Below are 22,370 nucleotides of genomic sequence, written 5' to 3' on the forward strand. Positions count from 1 at the left end.
CATGAAGCTTCTGAACACTAAAATGAGTAGGCATCAATTTTTTTTTTTTACATGTTTCCATTAGGCATTTTTTTCCCCTCTCTTCAACTGGTGAAATACCATGAGAGATCGTTTTATCACTACTGTTTTCAACTGAATGAATAAGTACAGAATTGGGATTAAATGATAATTTAATTATAAATCCTTCCTTTGGTGAGCTCCTTTAGAATTCCCAGTAGTATGTCACCAGGGATAGAAGATCATTTTCCAGTGCTGTTTGATTACCTCATTCGAACTGTTTTGAACCACTAGGAACTGTCTGTTTTCACCTCTAGGCATCATTGGGAAACAAAATTATTAAGTCCTTCAAAAGAACTGGGCAAACATCCAGGAATAAAATGAAAAGGTAGATGCTCTTTCAACATTTAATCCACTCTCCATCATAGTCATTTTCTTTTCTTAAGGAAACATAAACATTTGAAATGACAAAATTTTATGTACCATTAAGGTAATCTTGCAAATGATCAGAACCAAGATCATATTTCACAAAGCAAAATGAGATTAATTTAATCTTAAATTAAATATGTGTAGATACAGTAAGTTTTACTAGTAATGTTTACATATAGGAACTTATGAAAGTCTAAAATTCTAGAAAAAATTAATCTATAATAAAAATATTTAAATGAAGAAAACTAAATCACAGTATATTACCAGTATTACATATATGCAGAGGTATAATTTAAAATTGTTATAAAAATTTATTTATAGGTTTTTTTTTTTTTTTTTTTTTACCACTATCCTCTTTCAAAGCTGTATTATTACATTATAATCGAACACTTTCTCTTTTCAGGGCCTGTTTTTATTTTTCTTTAATGTTTTTTTCACTAGATTTTCTACATATAGATATCAAGGAAACATCTAACTAAACTATTCCTTGATTTTCTTTTTGCATCTCTGCAATAACCATCCTTGGTTATTGGTATCTATAAAACATAGACACACAAAAATATATCAATGGCCTTTTCATTAGTATTACTCTTTTGTTAGAATCCATTGAAGTCCAAAGTCTTCACATGCATTTATCTTACTATCTCAATATAGTAGACAGTAAAATAATTTTTAAGTTCATAATGGATTAGAAATATATTAGAAATATAATATGTAGGGATGCCTGGATAGCTCAGGGGTTGAGCATCTGCCTCCGGCTCAGGTCGTGATCCCAGAGACCTGGGATCTAGCCCCACATCAGGCTCCACACAGAGAGCCTGCTTCTCCCTCTGCCTATGTCTCTGCCTCTCTCTCTCTCTCTGTATCTCTCATGAATAAATAAATTTTTAAAATTTAAAAGAAAAGAAATATAACAATATCAATAAGGTATCAAATCAATAATATGATTGGATTCCTATATCTATTTTCTTCTGAAGCATTTTGATACCTTCTTGCCAATATATACACAGATTATCATCATATAGAAAAGATCACAGGTTTTCTCTGACTAGAATATACACATGCCAATTTCTTTTTTTATTATTATTATTTTTTTTTATGATAGTCACAGAGAGAGAGAGAGAGGCAGAGACACAGGCGGAGGAAGAAGCAGCCTCCATGCACCGGGAGCCCAACGTGGGATTCGATCCTGGGTCTCCAGGATCACGCCCTGGGCCAAAGGCAGGCGCCAAACCGCTGCGCCACCCAGGGATCCCCCAATTTCTAAATGATGTAGTACTTAGCTGAATAAAAAATGGTGCAGAATACTTTCACAAACAAATGGTGAAATCCTATCAGCCTATCAGATGACGGTTGAAATAAGTTTCCTATTAATACAAGCTAAATGTAAAGAGCATTAGTCAAATCCAGTAAGTAAATGACTAACTCATCAACTTTATCTCCCTATCTATGCTTATCACTCCAATCAAAACAAATTTCTTTCCCCTTCCAAATTATACTTTAATATTGGAGAATAACTTGTATATAGTGATATGGATAGCTCTAATGTGTTTTTGATGAGTTTTAACAGATATATTCACAGGCCATCAAGATATAAGATCTTCACACTTTCACACCTTCTCTCATGCCCCTTCCCAGAGGTTCCAAAAAGGCAGTCACTCTTCTGAACTCTTTCCCCATAGATTCGTCTTGCCTATTTTAGAAGTTCAGATAATTGAAATTATGTATTATGCACCTTTTTGAGTGGGACTTCTTTCACACTGTTTTTGAGATGCACTTATATTGCTGGGCATTTATCAGTATTATGTTTCTTTTTCAACTGCTGAGCAGAATTCTGTTGTATAGATATGGCTCATTCTGTTTATTAATTCCTTGTTAATAGATAATTAGTTTCCAGTTTTTAGCTACTGTAAATAAAGCTTCTCTAAATTTTTTTTTTTTAACAAAGCCTCGTTGGACAGTTTTTTTTTTCTCTTGTCCAAATATCTAGGAATGGAGTTACTGAAGTATGGACTATATATATATATCTATATTTATACCTCTATCTATATATCTACATACATATACATATATAACATATATATCCCATATTTTTGTCTAGAAGATTGACAGTATCATCTCTTAGATTTAGGACTGCAATTTATCTCAAATTAATTTTAGAATATGGCATGTGATAGGTGCCAGATACCATTCACTTTTCATTTGGTTCTTGATTGGTCCAGCATCATTTTCCCCCATTTGGATTGTCTTTGCACCTCTGTTAAAAATCACTTGATCATATAAGTATGGATCTATTTCTGGAAACTCTATTAGTTCGGTTGATATATTTGTGTGTTCTTCTGTCTCCATTACAATCTTTCAGTTTCTGTTGCTTTCTAGTTATTCTTGAAATCCAGTAATGCAACTTCCAACATTTTTTGCTTTTCTACAAGATTGTATAGCTCATCAGATCTTTAGCATTTCCATATACATTTAGAACCAGCTTGTCTTTTCTACCGGATAAATCAATCAATCGATCAATTGATTAATCTTCTAGGAATTTATATTGTATTGAAACTACAGTTCACTTTGAGTAGAATGCCATCTGTAATATCCAGCTTTTCAATTCCAAGCATATAGTTTCTATTTATTTAGGTCTTCCTTAATGTCTTTCAAAAATGTTGTAGTTTTCAATATGGGGGTTTTGCACACTATTTGTTACGTATTTAATGTTTTAAATTTTTTAGTGGCATTTTTATTTTCCATTGTCATATTATGAATATATAGAAACACATTTTGTTGCTTCTCAACTCTTTATTTTGAAAAAAGTTCGAACTTACAGAGAAGTTAAAGACTGGTTCAAGAAACATTTGCATATCCTCTAGACAAATTACTCATTTATTTATATTTTGCTCCATTTGTTTATTATTATATCCCTCTACTGTTTCTAAACCATTTGAAAGGAAGGCAAAAGTATTTTTTTTCAAAATTAATTAGAAGTTAGAAATATACCTTATTTATAAATAATCTGATAGAATTTTTTAGGTATTATATCCATTTACCTCGAAATAATTCAATAAGCATTTCTTAAGAAAATGACAGTATCCTGTGTACATGTTTTTTTTTTTACAGTAAAATGATCGAAATCAGGAAATTAAACAATTTAAGTTGGTACACTGACTTGTGAATTGTGACCCACTCTAGGATTTGTGTTTTTTTGTAGATTTCCTACTTTTTATTTATGCAATAATGAAGAGAATTTTATTTATTCCTCACGAATCATTATGATATTTATTTCTTGCCAAGTTATTCTGGTTAGAGTCTCTAATAAAGTTTGCATAGCACAGTGAGAATGTATATCATTAGTTAACATCCACTATCCCATATAACTACATTTTTTTCCCTTATGATGAGAACTTTTAAGGTTTATTCTCTTAGCAACTTTCAAACATAAATGAAGTATTGTTAACCATAGTCCTCTTGGTGTATATTACATTCCCAGAACTTACGTATCTTACAACTAGAACTTTGTACCTTTTAATCACCTTCACACAGTTTCCTTACCTTTACCATCATGTCACCTCTGGCAAATAAAATATAATCTCTCTTTTTCTAATTCCACATATAAGTGAGATCATACCGTATTTGTTCTCTAACCTAGTTCACTCAGAATAAATGCCCTCAAGGTCCCTCCTCTGTTGTTACAAATAGCAGGATTTCTTTCCTTTTTATGGCTGAATAGCATTTGTGTGTGTACCTGCGTGTATGCATATATTTGTGACATTTTCTTTTTCCATCCACCCGTGGATGGACACTTGCTTTCTACCCCCATCTTGGCTATTGTAAGTAATGCTGCAATGAACATGGGCTTGCAGATATATCCTGGATAGTGATTTCACTTCCTTTAGATACATATCCAGAATCTGAATTGCTGTATTATATTTTATTTTCAATTTCCTGAGGATCTGTCCTACTTTTTTCTACAGTGACTATACCGACATAACATTCTTAACACAGTGCACAGGGTTCCCTTTGCTCTAGTTCCTCACCAGCATTTATCTCTGGTCTTTTTGACACTAACCATGCTAACAGGCATGAGGCAATAAACGACTGCAGTTTTGATTTGCATTTCCCTAATGATTAGTGATGCTGAGCACCTTTTCATATACCTGTTGGCTATTTTAATATCTTCTATGGAAAAATGTCTATTCAGATCCTTTGCCCATATTTAAATTAGATCATTGAGGTTTTTGTTTGTTTTGTTTGTTTTTGTTTTATTTTGCTACTGAGTTGTATGAGTTATTTATATATTTTAGATATGAACCCCTTATCAGATGCATGATTTGCAAAATGTTCTTCCATTCCACAGGGTAGCTTTTCAATTCATTGACTCTTTCTTTCTTTCTTTCTTTCTTTCTTTCTTTCTTTCTTTCTTTCTTTCTTTCTTTCTTTTATTGTTGACTGTTTCTTTTACTGTGCATGGCTGACTTTTAACTTACTTAGGTTATCCATTACCTCTAGAAAAAAACAAAAACTAAAAGGTATTTTTATTTTATTTTACTCACATATTTACCATTTTGGGTAGCTTTCTTTTCTTTATTTAGATTTGAGTCTTCATCTGATGCTATTTCTTTCAGACTGAATAACTTCATTTCATGGTATTTATGCAGATATACTTGTGCTGAATTAGCTCGTATTTATCTGAAAATGTCAGTCTTCATTTTTGAAAGATACTTTCATAGGATATAGACTTCTGGTTTACATTGTTTTTCTTTGAGTCTTTAAAAAATGTATCCTATTGCTCCCTGGCTTATATCATTTCCAATAAGATAGAGGCAGTTATTTTCATCATTCTATTCCCCCATATGTAACATGTTTCCTCTCAGGCTGTTTTAAAATTTTTCTCTTAGTCTTTGGTTTTTAATACTTTGAATATTATGTGTCTACTTATTTTCATTGTTTTTATCCTGTTTGGGATTTGCTAACTTCTTAGATATATAGGTTGATGGTTTTTCTTCAAATTTGGGATATATTAAGTTTCTTAATTTTTCTTTCCTGCTCCAATATTTCAAACCTTGCCTTCTGTGTGTATTACATCCTACATATATATCAGCTCAAATTATTCCATATATAACTGAGGCTTTGTTCCTTTTTTTTTTTTCAGGTTTTTCCTCCCCTCAGGACTTCAGTTTGATTTTTTTTATTTCCCTGACTACAACAATGTCCAGTTTGTGTTTGGACATTATTGTCTGGACATTGTCCAGACATTTTCATATCAGATACTGTTCATTTTAGTTCCTGAAATTCCATTGTTCTGTATTTTAAAGTTCATTTCTCTACTCAAATCTCTCATCTATTTATTAATTAGGGCCACCCTTTAATTTGCCAAATATCTTTCAATCACCTTTAGAAAATTCTATATTGGTTATTTCTAATATCTCTATTCTGTGTAAGTCTGCTTTTATAACCATTTGGGGGGGGCAGGTTATATTTTCTGTTTTTCTACATATAGTATGTTTTGATTGTGTAATTGATATTTTAAATTTTAATTCTCCATTTAAAAGAGTAAACTTTGTTCTAGGAAGACAGCTAATTTATAGGCATGTACTTGATCCTTTTGAAATTTAATATAAAAGTTTATTGTAAAGAGTATAGAACAGCCTTATTTCTAATGCATTTTTCTTTCTGGGCTGTGAGTTGAAAAATGCAAAGGGTTTTTCAGTGAGAGCTCTCTATTTTTGTTGTTTGGTACTCCAAAGTCTCCAAGCATTGTGCAACCTGCAGGTTCTATATTTGCTTCTCTCCCTGTGAAGCATATCCTGTACTTGCACACTTACGCACTGAGCTAAAGCCTTAAGAGGTCCTTTACATAGATTGCCAGAGCTCTTCTCTCTATAGCTCCAGATCTTGTGGTACTTGTCCTGCAAATTTCACCCATCACAATAGCCTCAAACTGATTCCCTCTGCCTCCTTGGATCAGTGATACCACTGTGCTTTTCTAGGACTCCATTAGCTTGCACTCTATCAGCATGTTCCCTACAGGAAGTTAGGCTTATCTTACATATTTACATTATTTTACTATTTATGCCCTGATCCTGCTATTGTCCAATATCTGAGAGTAGTTTTTAAATACATTTTGTATGGTTTTATAGTTGACTACAGCAGTGATGCTAGGCTGGCAACATTTACTCTATCCTGTCCAGAAACAGAAGTTTGAAAATTCTGTTGCTAAATAATTGAGAATAGTTTACTAAGTACCAATACAGGCATACAGTGAAACAATTTAAACTGATTACAGTATACCTTCTGTTAAGAACTTTAAAAATTACACATATAGTATTTATTGCAGAGTTTATAAAAACTGATTGTAGAAATAGAAATACAACTTACTTTCAAAACACAGTGGTTCAAGGACCAGTTTTTCTTTTTTACTCTTCTTATTTAAGTTAAAAACGGAGACACTGTCCATTATTTTAGAAGACTAATCTGAACTACCAAAAAAATTGAATTTTTGGAATATGTTTGAAAAAGATAGGAAAAACATTCCACATTCACAAATTAACCAAGGTCAAAGACATATTTCAGGATTAAAGTAATGGGGTTAGACTCTCTTTTATACTATACAAGAATTCATTTTTTTATAGTTCTCTTTTGCTTATCATCCATATTTCTCACTTCAAAGTTTGGATAATTTATGTATTAAAGTATATTCTTCTAATAGAATGACTCTTTCCCAACTACCTCTGGAAATTAAATATTGGTCTTTGTACAATGGATTGCCTGATATCCCTCAGAGAATAGCATAAACTACTTCATTTTAAGCATAAAAGAAAAGTAAACTATACTTACTCTACTGCAAGCACCAGTGGTAGTCTCACAGACAGTGAGGATGGAGATGTTCTGAGGCCGGTTTAACCATCTGACCACTGTCTTGGTATTGCTTACCCATTTAACCATAGTGATATAATATTCTCTAGTTTGGAAACAAAAAAATATTTACATTTACAGCAGAGAACCTATAGAGTACCAATAATATACAATTGCTATTTTATATACAAGGATAAATGAAACACTTTGAGGATGCAAAATCATATTAATTTCTATTTATCTATAAATACATATCTGCTATTCCAAATACTCACATATATAAATACATATATGTGTGTATGTAAACATGTGTATATATACATACACATACAAATGTACAGAAAATTTGGGAATAAATATGAAAATGAATGATATCCTAGAAAGGAGATCTTTATTTTTATTATTTTGTTTTGAAAGGAGATCTTTAAAAAATAAAAATAATCAAGATGATAGACATTTATGAATAATTTTTTAAAACTTTCTATTGATTAGCACTAATATGTGCAATAAGCATAAATTTTTAAACTACATTCTATTTTTGTAAAAAATAAAATTACTAATCAATTAAAAGGCAAAACTTATTCTTTATTTAATATTTCTTATGCATGATTTTCATGTTATTTCACTTTACTGATGGGGACTTGCATGACAAAGTCATTAGTTTTCATTTTTTTTATTTTGTGTGTGTGGTCTTTCTCAGGTGTGAGCCAAGGGCCAGTCCCAATCCTATTCATTATACATATATATACACACATACAGACACTCGCATATATATATGCACACATATATAACATATATATACACATATATTAATTTTTAAAATCTTTATTTGAAATAGTTTAAAACAAATGAGGTATTAAAATGAGGAGATGAGAGACTATAGAATTTTCAATATAGTGAGGATATTAATTAGTGGAGCCTTTGATTTCAGGCTATTTGTAGATTGGGAAAGCTTGTATTTTTTCTTATAGTTAGTTTATATTTTTTTCATTATAGATTCTGTGATTGGAAATTTACATACTATATCAAAAACGCTCAACCCACACAGACAAAACACAATGGTCAACATTGAATTCAATTTATGATAAAAAGAAAAAAAAAAACTTCCAACAAATTTGCCCAGTTTCAGAGTAGATGAGATGATTTAAAGTGCCATCTGTGAGCATTATCTTAAAATTAACCCACCCAGGGCCACCTGGGTGGCTCAGTCAGTTAAGCATCTGACTATTGGTTTCCACTCAGGTCATGATCTCTTGAGATGGGAGATTCAGCCCTCTATCAGGCTCTATGCTCAGTGGGGAGTCTGCTTAGATTCTCTTCCCCTGCCTCTCCCCACTCCAAATGAATGAGTAAATAAATCTTTTAAAAAATCCACCCAGTTTTTGTGGGCCTTAGGAAAAATCATGTATGGGAGAAATGCTTTGTGATACAAATCACCTATCCTTAGACACATGTGGGTTAGACATTTAGCTACATGAATCTTACACTTCTAACATTTCTGAATAGCTACTGCTTCCTCCAGAAAACCGGTTAACCCATCAAAGCAAAGATGTCAGTAGAAGGCAAGCAAAACTTAGCATACAGCGAAGCCTGCGTAATTTCTTTAACAACCTCTTCAAGACATCTGGCAGCTTTCTAAACCAGCTAAGTCTCACTTGAAAATGCCAAGAATTTCAGTGAAATCATAACATGAAGTTCCCTAAATAGTTAACAAAGGCAACTTTGAAACAAATATGCAACTGGTTTAGGATTAATTTGGTCAAATGCATGGGCTTTGTGATTCTTCAAAGAATGATATCCTGTTCATTTTTACTGTTTTTGTTTAAATTGATTTATTTTGCATGCATTATGATGTTCAGCAATGTGACTATTAAAAAAGGAAAGATAGGTGTTAATCTTTAATGGACTTATCTAGAGAATTTAGCATGGAAGAAAATATTAATGGATACTATAATCAGGAAAGGAAATGCTAAACTCTGACAATATATATTTCTGATTAACTAGTGTAAATGCTGTTTAGAATTAAAGTAAAAAATAATTTGGTTATTGTAAACAACTGACCAAAGACTGCAAAATCAAGGAGGTTATATTCACAGAAAAATCTAGGTAGACCTGGTATACATAAATTTTCAAACCCAATTAGGAATTTATCTTAATTAGTTAAAGCGAGTAATATTCCATATCATGTCAAATGAGATGACAACCAACATGAATAATTTCTAATAACAACTGCAACCATAAAACATAATTTAAATATTCATCTTGAGTATTTTCCCTTTCAAAGTAGCCCTCAAATATAATGTTGCAAGAGCATCTTCCTTATAATGTCTTTATAGACATTGACACATATTTATTATCCATGAAGGAAAATCTTAACTTTTAAAAAAGGATTTCATATTAGAAAAACAAAATTCAACCAGTGTAAATCTGGTGATTAAGTGATTTTTTAAAAGGGAATGCTAATTTAGGGGTAAAATTAAGTTAAAACAATAAATTCATAGTTATACCACTTATCTTTCTCTTTGATTAAACATTGTGGTTATTTATATTACATTATTATATAACATATCTAATGCCTATAATCAGAATTTAGTGTGATGTGAACTTAGTATATACCTTATTTATAATCTGAAAGATGGGAGTTCTCTCCAAAATTGAATTTATACGATTTTTCAGGGATAATTTCAAGCCACTAAAATTTCCATGATAAAGTATTGAGATTATCTAAAATGAAAGTTAAAATAGAGCCTGGCACTTAAGAAGTAAGATACAGTCAGTATTCTTTCTTTCCTTATCCCAGGATTCTAGGTATACCTCTACTTAGTTTTGCTCATAAGTAAGCAGCTTCCTCCGAATGAGGGAGTAGGTAAGGGCCCTTACCTGGAAATCACACTCCTTGGCCTGTCTTTTGCTGATGCGGCTGTCTTCCTGGAACTCCATTTCATGAACACATTAGATCTGGTATACCATGACCAGTGACTAGGAGAAGTGCCCCCTCCTTATATTATAACTGGCTTTCCTGCTTGTTCCTAGTCTCCATGGCTCTGGATTACCCAGAAAATCTTCAAGGAACTCATCCTCTTAAGCCACAGAGACAGACAAGCAGGTTAGAGGTATTAAACTCAAGTCAAGAAAGACTTTCTATCAGCTAGGTGGTCTGGCACAGAAGATCTAATTATTCACAAGGGTATGTGGAATGGAGGTCCCAGCATCATTAGCAGACAGGTACTATGTTAGAAGTCACACCTGTATTTTCACTGGCTTTCTGTCCAATCACTACTCTTTGTATACATATAGTTGCACCAAGCTCACTCTCTTCCAGATAATCCAGGATCTCAACTGATAATTATCTTGTAATGGCATGAATGACCAACTCATAGCTAGTTCAAAGACCTCTGTTAATAACAATGAATTACTTGTAAGAAGGGTCATTTAGGACATTTCCATGAACACAGAAAATTTTCTTAATTTGATTTTTTTGTAAGACAGAAATATTCTTTGGCAAAGAGGAAGATATAAACTAGGCATACTTCAGTGATAATACAGTGCTATCAAGCCCAGGTGACAGGTAATATGACAATGTCACATCAGTGATACATGCTAAGAATAATGAGTCACAAAGAGTGGATTACTAAAGAAAGATTTCAAGTAAATAAAATAATGTCAAAGGCACAGAGTAAGGAAAAGCCAAAGACAAAATACTACCTTTCCTCTTTAGTCTGGAGATATCTGAATATAAAGGATAATCACTTCCTCAGAACAATGTGACAACTGCCTAGCCTGTAGATAAACCTACATTTCATTACTATAAAAAAATCTTTCCACCTGGGGGGGCGGGGGGCGCCTGGTGGCTCTGGGTGGAAAAAAAATCTTTCCACCAGAACTTAAATATATATTTTTAAAATCTTAATTATACGGTCCAATAATGATATAGAATGATTGCAATACCTTAAACACACAGTGTAAAAATTTACAAAATGTTCCTTCCTCTTAAGATGAGATAGATGAATCATCTAACTCCCAAATGGGTCTAAAATGTTCACGAAAGCGCATTATCTTACTTCCTATTGTGCTACATTCTGAAGAATCAACACAGACAATAAATAAAGAGTATGAGCTGAATCACTATTGAAGAAAAGTTGCATTCATGATCTGAATTTGCTTGATAAAGGATCTTCAGCTAAAGATGAATCACAAATATACTTTTTTAAAAAATGGAGTATAGGAGAAGGAAAAAAGAAAAAAAATATACTTTTCTCCAAGTTACGGTATTCTTCTAATTTCTTTTTAAACCGATATAAATGAATTGAAATTTATTTCACAATCTTTGACTAGAGTTTAAGTATCTGGTATTAGGGAATGTCTACTGAATGCTGATTTTATCTTGCAGACATATTTCTCCAAGACATATAATAACTTACACACCTGAGTTGTTAAAATCAAATCAACCAAATAATCAGCAGACCAGATGACTTAACATCTTCAAATTCTAAAAAATTCTTCATCTTTGGAGTGGGAGTCAAAGAACACAGTTTCTAATATACTTTAAGTCCCAAGAGACCATCTTTCTATGTATCTTCTAAATCTTCCTACCTACTTAGGTGTGCACATATACATTTAATAATAGTTATTGTCACAATGGTGCTTTTATGAGAAAAAAGAAGGCTTAGAGATGGTCACATATGAAGTTCAAGTTTAGTAGAAAAAAGGAAGGATCAAAAAGGAAAAAAAAAGGTTATAACTGCAAAGAGTATTAGAATATGATTATTAATTGCCGTTATGTATATCTGAAGATAATATAAAATATGGTATATGCTTAAATAACATACAAAAGATGAGTAAAAGTAAATTATTCCAGAATGAATTATTCATTAGGTAGAATCTAATGGTATAAAATGGTATAAAATAGAATCTCAAATGTATGAGTAGCTATGAACACAACACAAAATCCAAAAAAAGGAGAGGGCATTTGTCTTAATAAGGCATGGGGAAATTATGTTATTAATAAGTAATTAATGCATGTTTATACTTATGCATTAAAAAAATAAAATATGGTTTCTATTTCTTGGAATTTGTAGGAGTATTGTCACTAATAAATAGGAGAATACTGATACTGGTATCAAAAATTTAACTTATGTATTTAATATATTTATTTTTTTAAATAAAGAATTTGAGTTAGTTTAGAAAGATTTAAGAATAACATGGTAAAGTAAATTAGGAGAAGAAAAAGGAAAATAAGTTAAAAAGGGAAATGGGTGTTAGTCACCATGGGTAAACTCCAGGTCTACCATATACTAATGCAACTTGTTAAAACACCATTATTTAAATTACTCGCAGTGCACATGAGAAAATGAGGCAGGTTTGCAGGAGAAGCACATGCACTAGTTAGATGAATCATAGATGTGTGTATGTGTTTGTGTATGTGTGTGTTTGTGTGTGTGTGTCTGTATAGAAACAGACAGAAAGACACTACACACAGGAAAAGACAGACTGTCAGGGAGAGAAAACACTTCTCACATGTCTTCAGAAAAATCACTGTGTGCTGGTGTGGATATCTCCAGCACTTGCATAAAGTATGATATACTTCTGCCAATATTATTCTTAAATTATTTGTATGGAATATTCTCCATTTGCCAGGTCCATTCTCCAACTCTCTCCTTGTAGTTTCCAGAGGCTGGCCACCACCGTGGGGCTGCTTTGCCAGTAGAATGCTTCTGTTGGAACTCCAAGTTTAAGAGGAGAGAGAGTTTGGGGTATTAATTCCCAGGACTCACTTCCTAACTAGGGTGTGGTTCGGCAATGACTGAATTGCTCAATCTGTGGACAGGTCCTCCTGGTCCATCCTGTTCTTCAGGTACAGGCCTCTTCAGGATTCATAATTGAGCCTGCACCTCATTCCTTCAGTCCTGAGGACAGTGATAGCTTTCCCCTACTGTAGACTCAAAGCTGCTTTCCCATCCTCTGTGAGTTTCCTTCATTCTACTCACATTTTTGTTAATAGCCCCTTAATTAACTGCATTTCATTTACCCTTCTTGAGTGTATAATCTTTTTAATTTTTTAAGCTCTTAAGATCTCTAACTAGGAGGGCACAATAGTTTTCTAGTTAATTTCTATATGACTAAAGCATTAAGTATAAAATATTAGAGATGTTAATCCTAAAACAAAATCAAGGAAAAAATAAAAAGTTGGGTTTCCATCTTATGTGCAGCTAGATGAATGAAACTTTCTTTGATTCACACCATGGATGTATCTATTTTATTCATGTTTGCATGTTTCTGAGCTCATCCAAGTAATATCTGTGTACAGAGTGACTAAATGCAGATGATCTAAAATTCATTTCTTATCCCTCTGTGACTTGGACTGAAACCTTCTACCAGAAACAAATGAGTAAGGAATGATTTCTATATAACTGAACCAAGGGAATATTCAAAAATATCAGTTTTGAAGTAAACTTGGATCTTGAGTTTTTCAATAAAAAATCATACATTTTGGTACATTTCACATGCTACAGGTGGTACTTACATAAGACCCTGAGGCAGAAAAAGCAAAGTTGTTTGGTGCATTGTATATATAAGGTATTACGTGACTCTACCCAAATTGTAGAACAAGTTCATCACTAAACCAACGTACTTGAATTACATTTAAGAGATTTTTCTCTACAAGATTCTTCCTCATTCTTAGTGGGATCTTGTATATTATTCTGTATACTCGGTTTATATTTAAAGAGATATGATACCTTTTTGCCATGGATGACTAACTTTATGATACTGTACTTCAAATATTACAGATATATACTTAACTTATAACCCAATAAATGACAATCGATTCTGTCTTTAAGAATTTTTGTGTTTGGTGACATTACTATATCTATGCGGTAAACCCACTACAACCTCTTGGGTTATAAAATCAAGGTCCAGAATCACTACTCTTTCTTACACAGAAAGCTGGCTGTAGTAAAGTTGACTTCCATTTCAAAGATTTCAAAAGACTGATGAAAATAAAAAAAAAAAATATTACTTTAAGGTGAGGTTACTCAGATCCAGAGAGAGGTAGAGTGACTTGTCCAAGCTCATGTCATGAAGTGGTGGAAGAGATGTGACTCAAACACTCCAGTTTGAGCATTAAAAATCAGCGAAAAAGATAAGAGCTAAGATAAGACCACATAAAATACTAATGGCTTCCATAATTGCTTCATTTGTGATGAATACTTTCATGTTTGGTAAACAAAGTTCAGTAGAGTTCCTATATGATTTAGTTAACTCTACTGCATTCTAAATATCAATTCCAAAGGCCCTGTAAGGATTTCTATCATGATCTGCATGAAATGCTCTATAACTTGAAACAGGCTTTACCATATTTTCTACCTCCGTTACCAGCTAATTTTCTCTCTGGGCCTCATCTTTTCCATCAATAATAGGAACAGGTTGTATTAGGTATTTATGGGCACCCTTCCAGTGTAAGCAGTCCCTATATTTTTAATAACTTTACAAGTAGGGAAAATTTCCACATTGCAGGCAGCACTGTCTGTGAAAATCCCCAACTGTGATAGAATTTTCCCAAATACATTAATGGAACAACTTTCTAATGAAATTTATATTTGAATCAGTCCCCCAGCACTGATTGTTGCTGGCATCAAAACAAAGTTTGAGCTTAGCCTCATATCATTCAATAGCATGAAAGTGTTTTCCTAAATCAGCTACCTATTCCATCTCTAGGACCATTGTTAAATTTCAAAGGGTTGTACTATTTGAAAGAATACCCTTGAAGTCTAAGACCACTCTAAATTTCAAAATCCACATGATTATTTGATTAATTTTGTGTTATTGGAGATTTTACTAATATTAAAATTATGCTTCTGACACATAGAATGTGTCTCTTTTCTCTCCATTCTAAGTTCTTAGATAAGAAAGCTTCTTATGTAGGATATTTTGAAACCATATCTCATTATATTTCCCTGCCTGTGGAAGAAAGCTAGGGAATCACTCCCAAGCTAGGGAGAAAATTTCTGCTAGAAATAATTATACAAATTCTAGGAAGACTGTACTCATTTAAAGAGGACCATTTTAGAAAAATGGAATAACTATTTTCAGGAAGAACATCCAATGGAAAATTATCCTTTGCCCCTATTTCCCTGTCACATCTCCTACAAAAAGTCTAATTCTCACTATTACTACATTTAGTCATTTTGTGGTGCTGCTAATCACCTTGAAACTTTAAATGCTCCTGGGAACAACAAGAAACACAGAATGAGTTCATTCCTGCACTAATGGGGCAACCTCATATTTATTTTCAAGTGGATTTGTTGAGCTGATCACATCTCTCTAAATTGCAACAAAATGATAATTGAAGTAAAAATAACTATTTCCAAGTAAAAGTAAAATGGAAATTGCATACCTTGATTTAAAGCTGTCGGGAGGCATGAGTTCCAAAGTATGAGTTGGTCCATATAGGTTTACAACATATAATTTGATGGTTGGATTCATTTGACCTGCCTTTGAGAAAATGAAGATTGTAATACAAATATATTGAGCATTAAAATATATTGAGGAAAAAAAGAAAATGTGGTGTGATTCTTTTACAATTTTGTGTTAGAACAGGGAAAAAGTTTAATTTCTCTGAAGTAGAAATGATTTTAGATTCAACAACCTGATTGCCTCCAATTGTTTCTGTAGATTGCTGTTTCTCAAGCATTTTAGTCAGACAATTAAAGGTGATGGAAAATCAAGATGAGTTTATTCATTAGGCAGTGCTACTGTGTTCTTTCCCTAGAATGACACCAGGAGGGCTGGCTTTACAGAACAACTAGTAGAACAAGCTGCTACTTATATTATAGGATAAGAAATGCAATGATAAAAAATCTTGGCTAATTAAAAAAATAATAAATATAAAAAAATAAGTAAGATGTGCCAATCTGGGTGGCACATGCTTAAAATTCCCCAATACCTAATCCATTCCATTGCACTAAGAATTCATAGGTTTACTTTCTTTTTTTTTCTTTTTCTTTCCTTTCTTTCTCTTTCTCTCTCTTTTTTAGTTTTAGGGGTAGAATTTAGTGATTCATCAGTTGCATATAACACTCAGTTCTCATTACATCAAGTACCCTCCTGAATGCCCATCACCTAATTACCCAATACCCCCTTACCCACTTCCCCTCCAGCAACCTTCAGTTTGTTTTCTATAGTTAAGTCTCTTATGGTTTGCCTCTCTCTCTGTTATCTTATTTTATTTTTCCTTCCCTTCTCCCTAGGTTTCCTTTTAAACTTCAGTGAATACTAGATGGGGTGTTATTTATTTTTTTAAATTTATCCATTTATTCATGAGAGAGAGAGAGAGAGAGGCAGAGACACAGGCAGAGGGAGAAGCAGGCTCCATACAGGGATCCCAATGTGGGCCTCGATCCCGGGTCTCCAGGATCACACCACAAGGCAGTCACTAAACCACTGAGCCACCCAGGGATTCCCCTAGATGGGGTGTTAACGTGTACCTTGGGAAGTGGTGGGCCACAGAGCAGTCTGCCCTCACTCAGTGCATAGTTAGATGAGTAGAAGGATTGTGATAATAGGTAATAACTAGCCTAGAGCATTAGTATATTTCTGGCTCATAGTTTATAGTGGAGGCACTACATGAATTATCTTACTAAATATTCTTACTTCTGTTCAAAGATGAAATTATACCCATTTTCCAGATAACAATGGAGAAGCTAAGCAAACCATGGAAGATGGATATCTAATAACTGAGGAAGCCAATATTTAAACCCAGGATTCCCTTCCCTGCTGTGGTTTTCCTTCAGTTCATTCCCAGGCAAAGGCCCCCAGAGTTTTTCTAAATATACTGTGAATTAGTAGGGGGCAAAAAGGGATCTTTTCACAATATATCTCAAGCAGTTTGAATAAGTAAGAGAATGTTTACATCAATAAATGATTTATAGATTCAGTTGACTACTTGTGGTGCAGTGTGTTCCTAAACAAAGTACTGATGTGTCATTGGAGTGTGGCTGAGATTTCAGGAGAAGAGTATATGAGATGTACAAAGAAAGTCAGGAAATTAAAAGTGGGTCAAAATAGAAGACTGGCAAGAATCAAAGGAGAATTATAAAAGTGACTTAAAGATGAGAAAGAAAAATCCATGTTCAGATAATTGGCATTGACAAACCCCAAAGTTGAACAGGACCAGAAGCAACAAAATATATTCCATCAATAGTCCATTATAGTCCTCAAGTACTGTGTTAGCCTGTTAAATACAACTAGTATGGCAGGGAAGACAGAAGGATGAATAGGTGGAGCCCAGAGGATTTTTAGGGCAATGAAATATACTGTGTGATACCATAATGATGGATACATGTCATTATATATTTGTCCAAACCTACAGGATGTACCACACCAGTAGTGAACTATAAATGTAAACTGTGGACTTTGAGTGATTATGATGTGTCAGTGTAGCTTTATCAGCTGTAACAAATGTATTGCTGTAGTGAGTGGTACTGATATTGTGGGAGGCTCTCTGAATGTGTGAGTGCAGGGGGCATATGTACCTTTCTTTCAATTTTGTGGTGAAGCTTAAACCACTCTAAAAAATAAAGTCTTAAACAAAAATGACAAGCACATCCGTGGTGGTACATCATACACAAGTCAGAAGTTTTGAGCCAAATAAAGGAGTTAGGAAAATCCTTTACTGTAAAAACGCAAAGCTATAAAGAGATATTATGGAAATAGTTCATACGGTGAAGGGGTTCTTGGAAGATAAGCTATGATCCTGTCTCACAGAGAAGGCTCTGGTGTCAGATTTTATAAAGCTTTTCATTGTTCTAAAACCCTCAAATAACTGGGCACATTTGTCTTGGGCAATTTAGCCTCCTACCATACACACTGAGTTCCCTTTCACATCACTCCCATTTCAATTGAACTGCCATGATCTTCCCTGAAAATATTGGCTTTATCCATATTTTTCAATCTAGCCATTTCTCTAGCTTGACCAGGTATATTAAAAATTAGAGCTGGGACATAATATTTAGTAGTGCCATTCAAAGTGTTGATCTTTGGCAGCACCCATCAGCATCCCCTGGAATCTTAGAAACACAAATCTGGTCCAAACACAGATTCAAAATTAGAATCTCTAGGTATATTGGCCTAAGATTTTGTATTTTAACAAGATTCAGATAACCAAAATTGTGTGCAAATTTTATTTTTTTATCTTTTGTTTTTTGTGTGCAAGTTTTATAAGACACATGTCTATTTTTTCAGTAATATATTATTAGTAATATATTACTAATATACTATTACTAGTATATGTAACTAGTATTTATACAAGTTATATACTATATACTAGTATATATACAATTATATATATATATATATATATGTACACAATAATATATATTACAGCTCATTGGTTATCAAAGGTGTTAACCTGCATCAGAATTACCCAGAGAGCTCCTGGGTGGTACAGTGGGTTAAGTGTCCAACTTGATTTTGGCTCAGGTCATGATCTCAGGGTCCTGCACGGAGCCCCATAACAGGCTCTGCGCTCAGGAACCTGCTTGTCCTCTCCCTCTGATCTTCCCTCCACTCATGCTATCTCTAAAGTAAATAAATATTTAAAAATAAGAAAAAAAAAAGAAAGAAATGAATTACAGAGGGCTGGAGGGCTTGTTTAACAAGATTTAATCAGTATTTCTAATGTCATGTGACATGGGAATCTGTATTTCTAACAGTTTCTCAGATGAGGCTGATAGTGCTGGTAAATATGAGAACTGGATTAGCTTAACCTATGAGTCAGAGAAACCTGGGTTTACATTTTGACTGCAATATACTGAATATAACTGGGGGCAAGATGTTAAAGATCCTTAAGTATTAATTTATTGGATTATAAAAAATGAGACGCTTCACTGAGAATATGTCTACAAGTCAGAAGTTTTGAGCCAAAGTAGGTTTCCTTTCTGTAGCTATAAATATATTATAATTTTGTTATGTGGATTAACAAGATGATTATTTATAAAAATGTCTAAAATTGGGGCTCCTGGGTGGCTCAGCGGTTGAGCATTTGCCTTTGGCTCAGGCCGTGATCCCTGTTTCTCCCTCTGCCTGTGTCTCTGCCTTTCTCTCTCTGTGTCTCTCATGACAGGCTCCCTCTGCCGTGTCTCAGCCTCTCTCCCTCTGTGTCTCCCTGCAGGGAGCCCGATGTGGGACTCGAGCTGGGACTCCAGGATCACCCCCCCTGGCCGAAGGCAGGCTCTAAACCGTGAGCCACCCAGGTGTCCTTAAAAAGTATAATTTTTTTTAAGTCTAAAATAGTATATAGTACTGATTTAAAAAGATAATTTCATTAAGACACTGATTTTTCTAGTTGGTGAAAAATTCTGCCTATTTTTAAAATTCTTCATTTAGCTCATTAAGAAAAAGAGAAATTAAATTTGATCTTTTTGTCAGTTCTTTTCAATGATGAATAATTTTATTACATATTTTCTCAAAGATACATATGGTTATTACCATACTAAGGCAATTATTTTTTAATGTCTGCAGTTGGTATGCTTTTACCTGGATAGGATCACTGATATCCTAGCTTTTACAGGGAAACAAATTAAAAGTTGTGTATACATGTGGCCAATTTTAGACAAAAAGCAAACATCAGGCTGTTTCTAATTTTCAGCCATCCAACATTCTATAATCTCAATTAGATTTTTATCTCTCCATGGAGTTTTGAAATTAAGTGCACATTGCAAGTTCATTTGTACCTTTTAATATTTGGATCATTCAATAGTTTGCAAATTAGAAGAGTTCGTCTATTTGCTTTTTACAGTCACATTTGCCAGAAAGACTGCATATCTACAGAATCCTTCCTCTATGATTCTGAAACACAAGCCTCAATAATAATTAACCTTATTTTACTGGCAACTAAATTGTCATTAAACGAGATAATGCTTTAATTAAAAAGATTAACCTGAGGTTACTGACATAGAACTGTGCATCTCTTTTGTGCTGAATTGCTAATGATAGAGTATTTTATGAGTTCTGAATCATGCTGAATTAAGTAAAATACAAATGTATTTGTTTAGTGTAAGTATTTCATTAGTAAATCTGACCACATCGAGTATTTGCTGCACTCATTTTAATCTAGTTTAATTTGAGGCACAATTTGGTGTGAACTCTGTGAATTACTTCAATGTCTAAAGTACTACTTTTTGTAGGTTTATTACAAAAGTAAGAGCAAATCAAAATAATACAGTTGTGAGTGAAAGAACTAACGAACATTTTTTTTAAAACAGAGTAGAAAATAATAAGACTTTCAAAGTTCAAGGAATATATCCAAAATGATACTGAAATTTACCTAAGAACAAGGATCAAGCCCAGACTGTTTTTTTTTTTTTTTTTTTTTTGAGTCCTATTGTTTCAAGTACCTGGTCCGGGATTCCTACTAAAAAACACCTGAGCATTTAGGATTCTTTCTCTTGGCTTGTCTACTAGAATAGCTATCTTTATTTTACATTTAATACTCCTCAATTGTAGTCATTAACACATACTTGGGGCTTTTACCTTGTTTTACAAATCCTTATATATCTATTATCTATCTATCTATCTATCTATCTATCTATCTGGATGTGAGACTAAGAATCCTGTGTATATCCCACCTTATATATAGCCAAGTCATTAGGAATAAATGGAGAAAACAGAGTTCCACATGAATTTGTTAACTTCACATAAAGTTAATTTTGATTCCAGCTATGTCTTCAGAGATACAGGTTAACCTCTCATAGTTTTACAGGGAGGGGCAGGATCACTAAATTTGAGTTATTTCCCTGTTCTCAAAAGAACTGTGACTTTTATAAAAGGACTTAGCCTTTGAGAGAGCTTGGTTTGTCCATTTGTAAACAGAGGTAATTGTGAGGGCGTCCAAATAAGGGGAAAAAAAGGAAATGAAAACTGTCTCTGAAAATATGAAGCCTATTATTAGCAAACATGACTTGTACAATAGCAAACATTAATTTAGGCCCAGTTTTACTATTATGAAATATTAAATAATTAAATAATAACCTATTAGTAACAAAGTGTCTAGGTTTGTCAACCCAGCATCTTCTGAATTACATTTTCTCAGACATTACCATTTATCTATTTGTTTCTTAGTCTGTTAAAGTTATGAGGCCTAGGGGTGTCCAAGTTCAAGTGCCAGCAGCCCTTAACCGAGAAGGCAATTTGAAAATGTACGTATTGTCTAAGGCTCTTCTGTGTGAGTCCTAAAATCCCCACTCCTCTTGCGAAATGAATTATAAAAAGTTGTTCCTTCCCTGGGGCTGATTTTATTTGCTTTGTGCAGTGGACAAACTGAATAGTAGTATGTGAATATTTGCCTATTCACATACGCTTTTCATAATACACAACTTTGTTTTGTATCTAAGTTGTCAGGTGAGGGGTGCCTGGGTGGCTCAGTTGGTTAAGCATCTGCTTTTGGCTTAGGTCATGATCCCAGGGTCCTTGGGATCCAGCCCCGCCTTGGGCTCCCTGCTCAGCGGGGAGTCTGCTTCTCCCTCTGCCCATTGTCTCCCACCCCTTCCCCCACGCTTGTGCTTGCTCTCTCCCTTTTTCTAATGAATAAATGAAAGCTTAAAAAATAAATTGTCAAGGTGAACTTTCATTATCATAATTAAATCAAATGATGTGAGAATTAATACATTGGAGAAGTTTTCTCACTCATTCTCTGGGGGGAAGACAGGTACAGTTGTGTTACAGAGGAACAAACTTTCATTCATAAAACAGGACTAAATCTATACTAGAGAATTCATAAGTCATGTACATGAAGTACAAGAAAAAATCTCTTGGTGAATATGATCATTTTGTTGTTGTTGTTAGGTCAGGTTGCCATTTTCTCCTGAACAGCACTGAGTACATGTGCCTAATTTATATCCAGCACTGAGTATATGTGCCTTCTAATTTATATCCAAAGAAGACCCTAAACATAATAATTCAAATCACAGGATCAGATTCCTCTCAACCCGGGTGTCCTTCTCAGCTATAGGCCAGTCACTTAATACTACAATCTATGGAAGGAAGGTAAGATTGACAGGGGGAGAAACCCCAAAAACAAAAAAACAGGTGGTACAGAATCT

General features: G+C 33.5%; 1 protein-coding gene across 1 annotated transcript in view; it reads right to left on the minus strand.

Annotated features, from left to right (window-relative positions):
• The window catches only part of DPP10 (dipeptidyl peptidase like 10), a 601,399-nt gene that overhangs the window by 75,527 nt on the left and 503,502 nt on the right, over nucleotides 1-22,370 (minus strand). Inside the window, exons 10-11 of the mRNA XM_041739998.1 lie at nucleotides 15,668-15,765; nucleotides 7,255-7,378 (exon numbers count right to left, since the gene is read on the minus strand). Coding sequence (XP_041595932.1) covers nucleotides 7,255-7,378; nucleotides 15,668-15,765 — 222 coding nt within the window. The remainder of the gene's footprint in view (nucleotides 1-7,254; nucleotides 7,379-15,667; nucleotides 15,766-22,370) is intronic.

This window comes from Vulpes lagopus, chromosome 24 (assembly GCF_018345385.1).
Source record: "Vulpes lagopus strain Blue_001 chromosome 24, ASM1834538v1, whole genome shotgun sequence".
NCBI classification, from domain to species: domain Eukaryota; kingdom Metazoa; phylum Chordata; class Mammalia; order Carnivora; family Canidae; genus Vulpes; species Vulpes lagopus.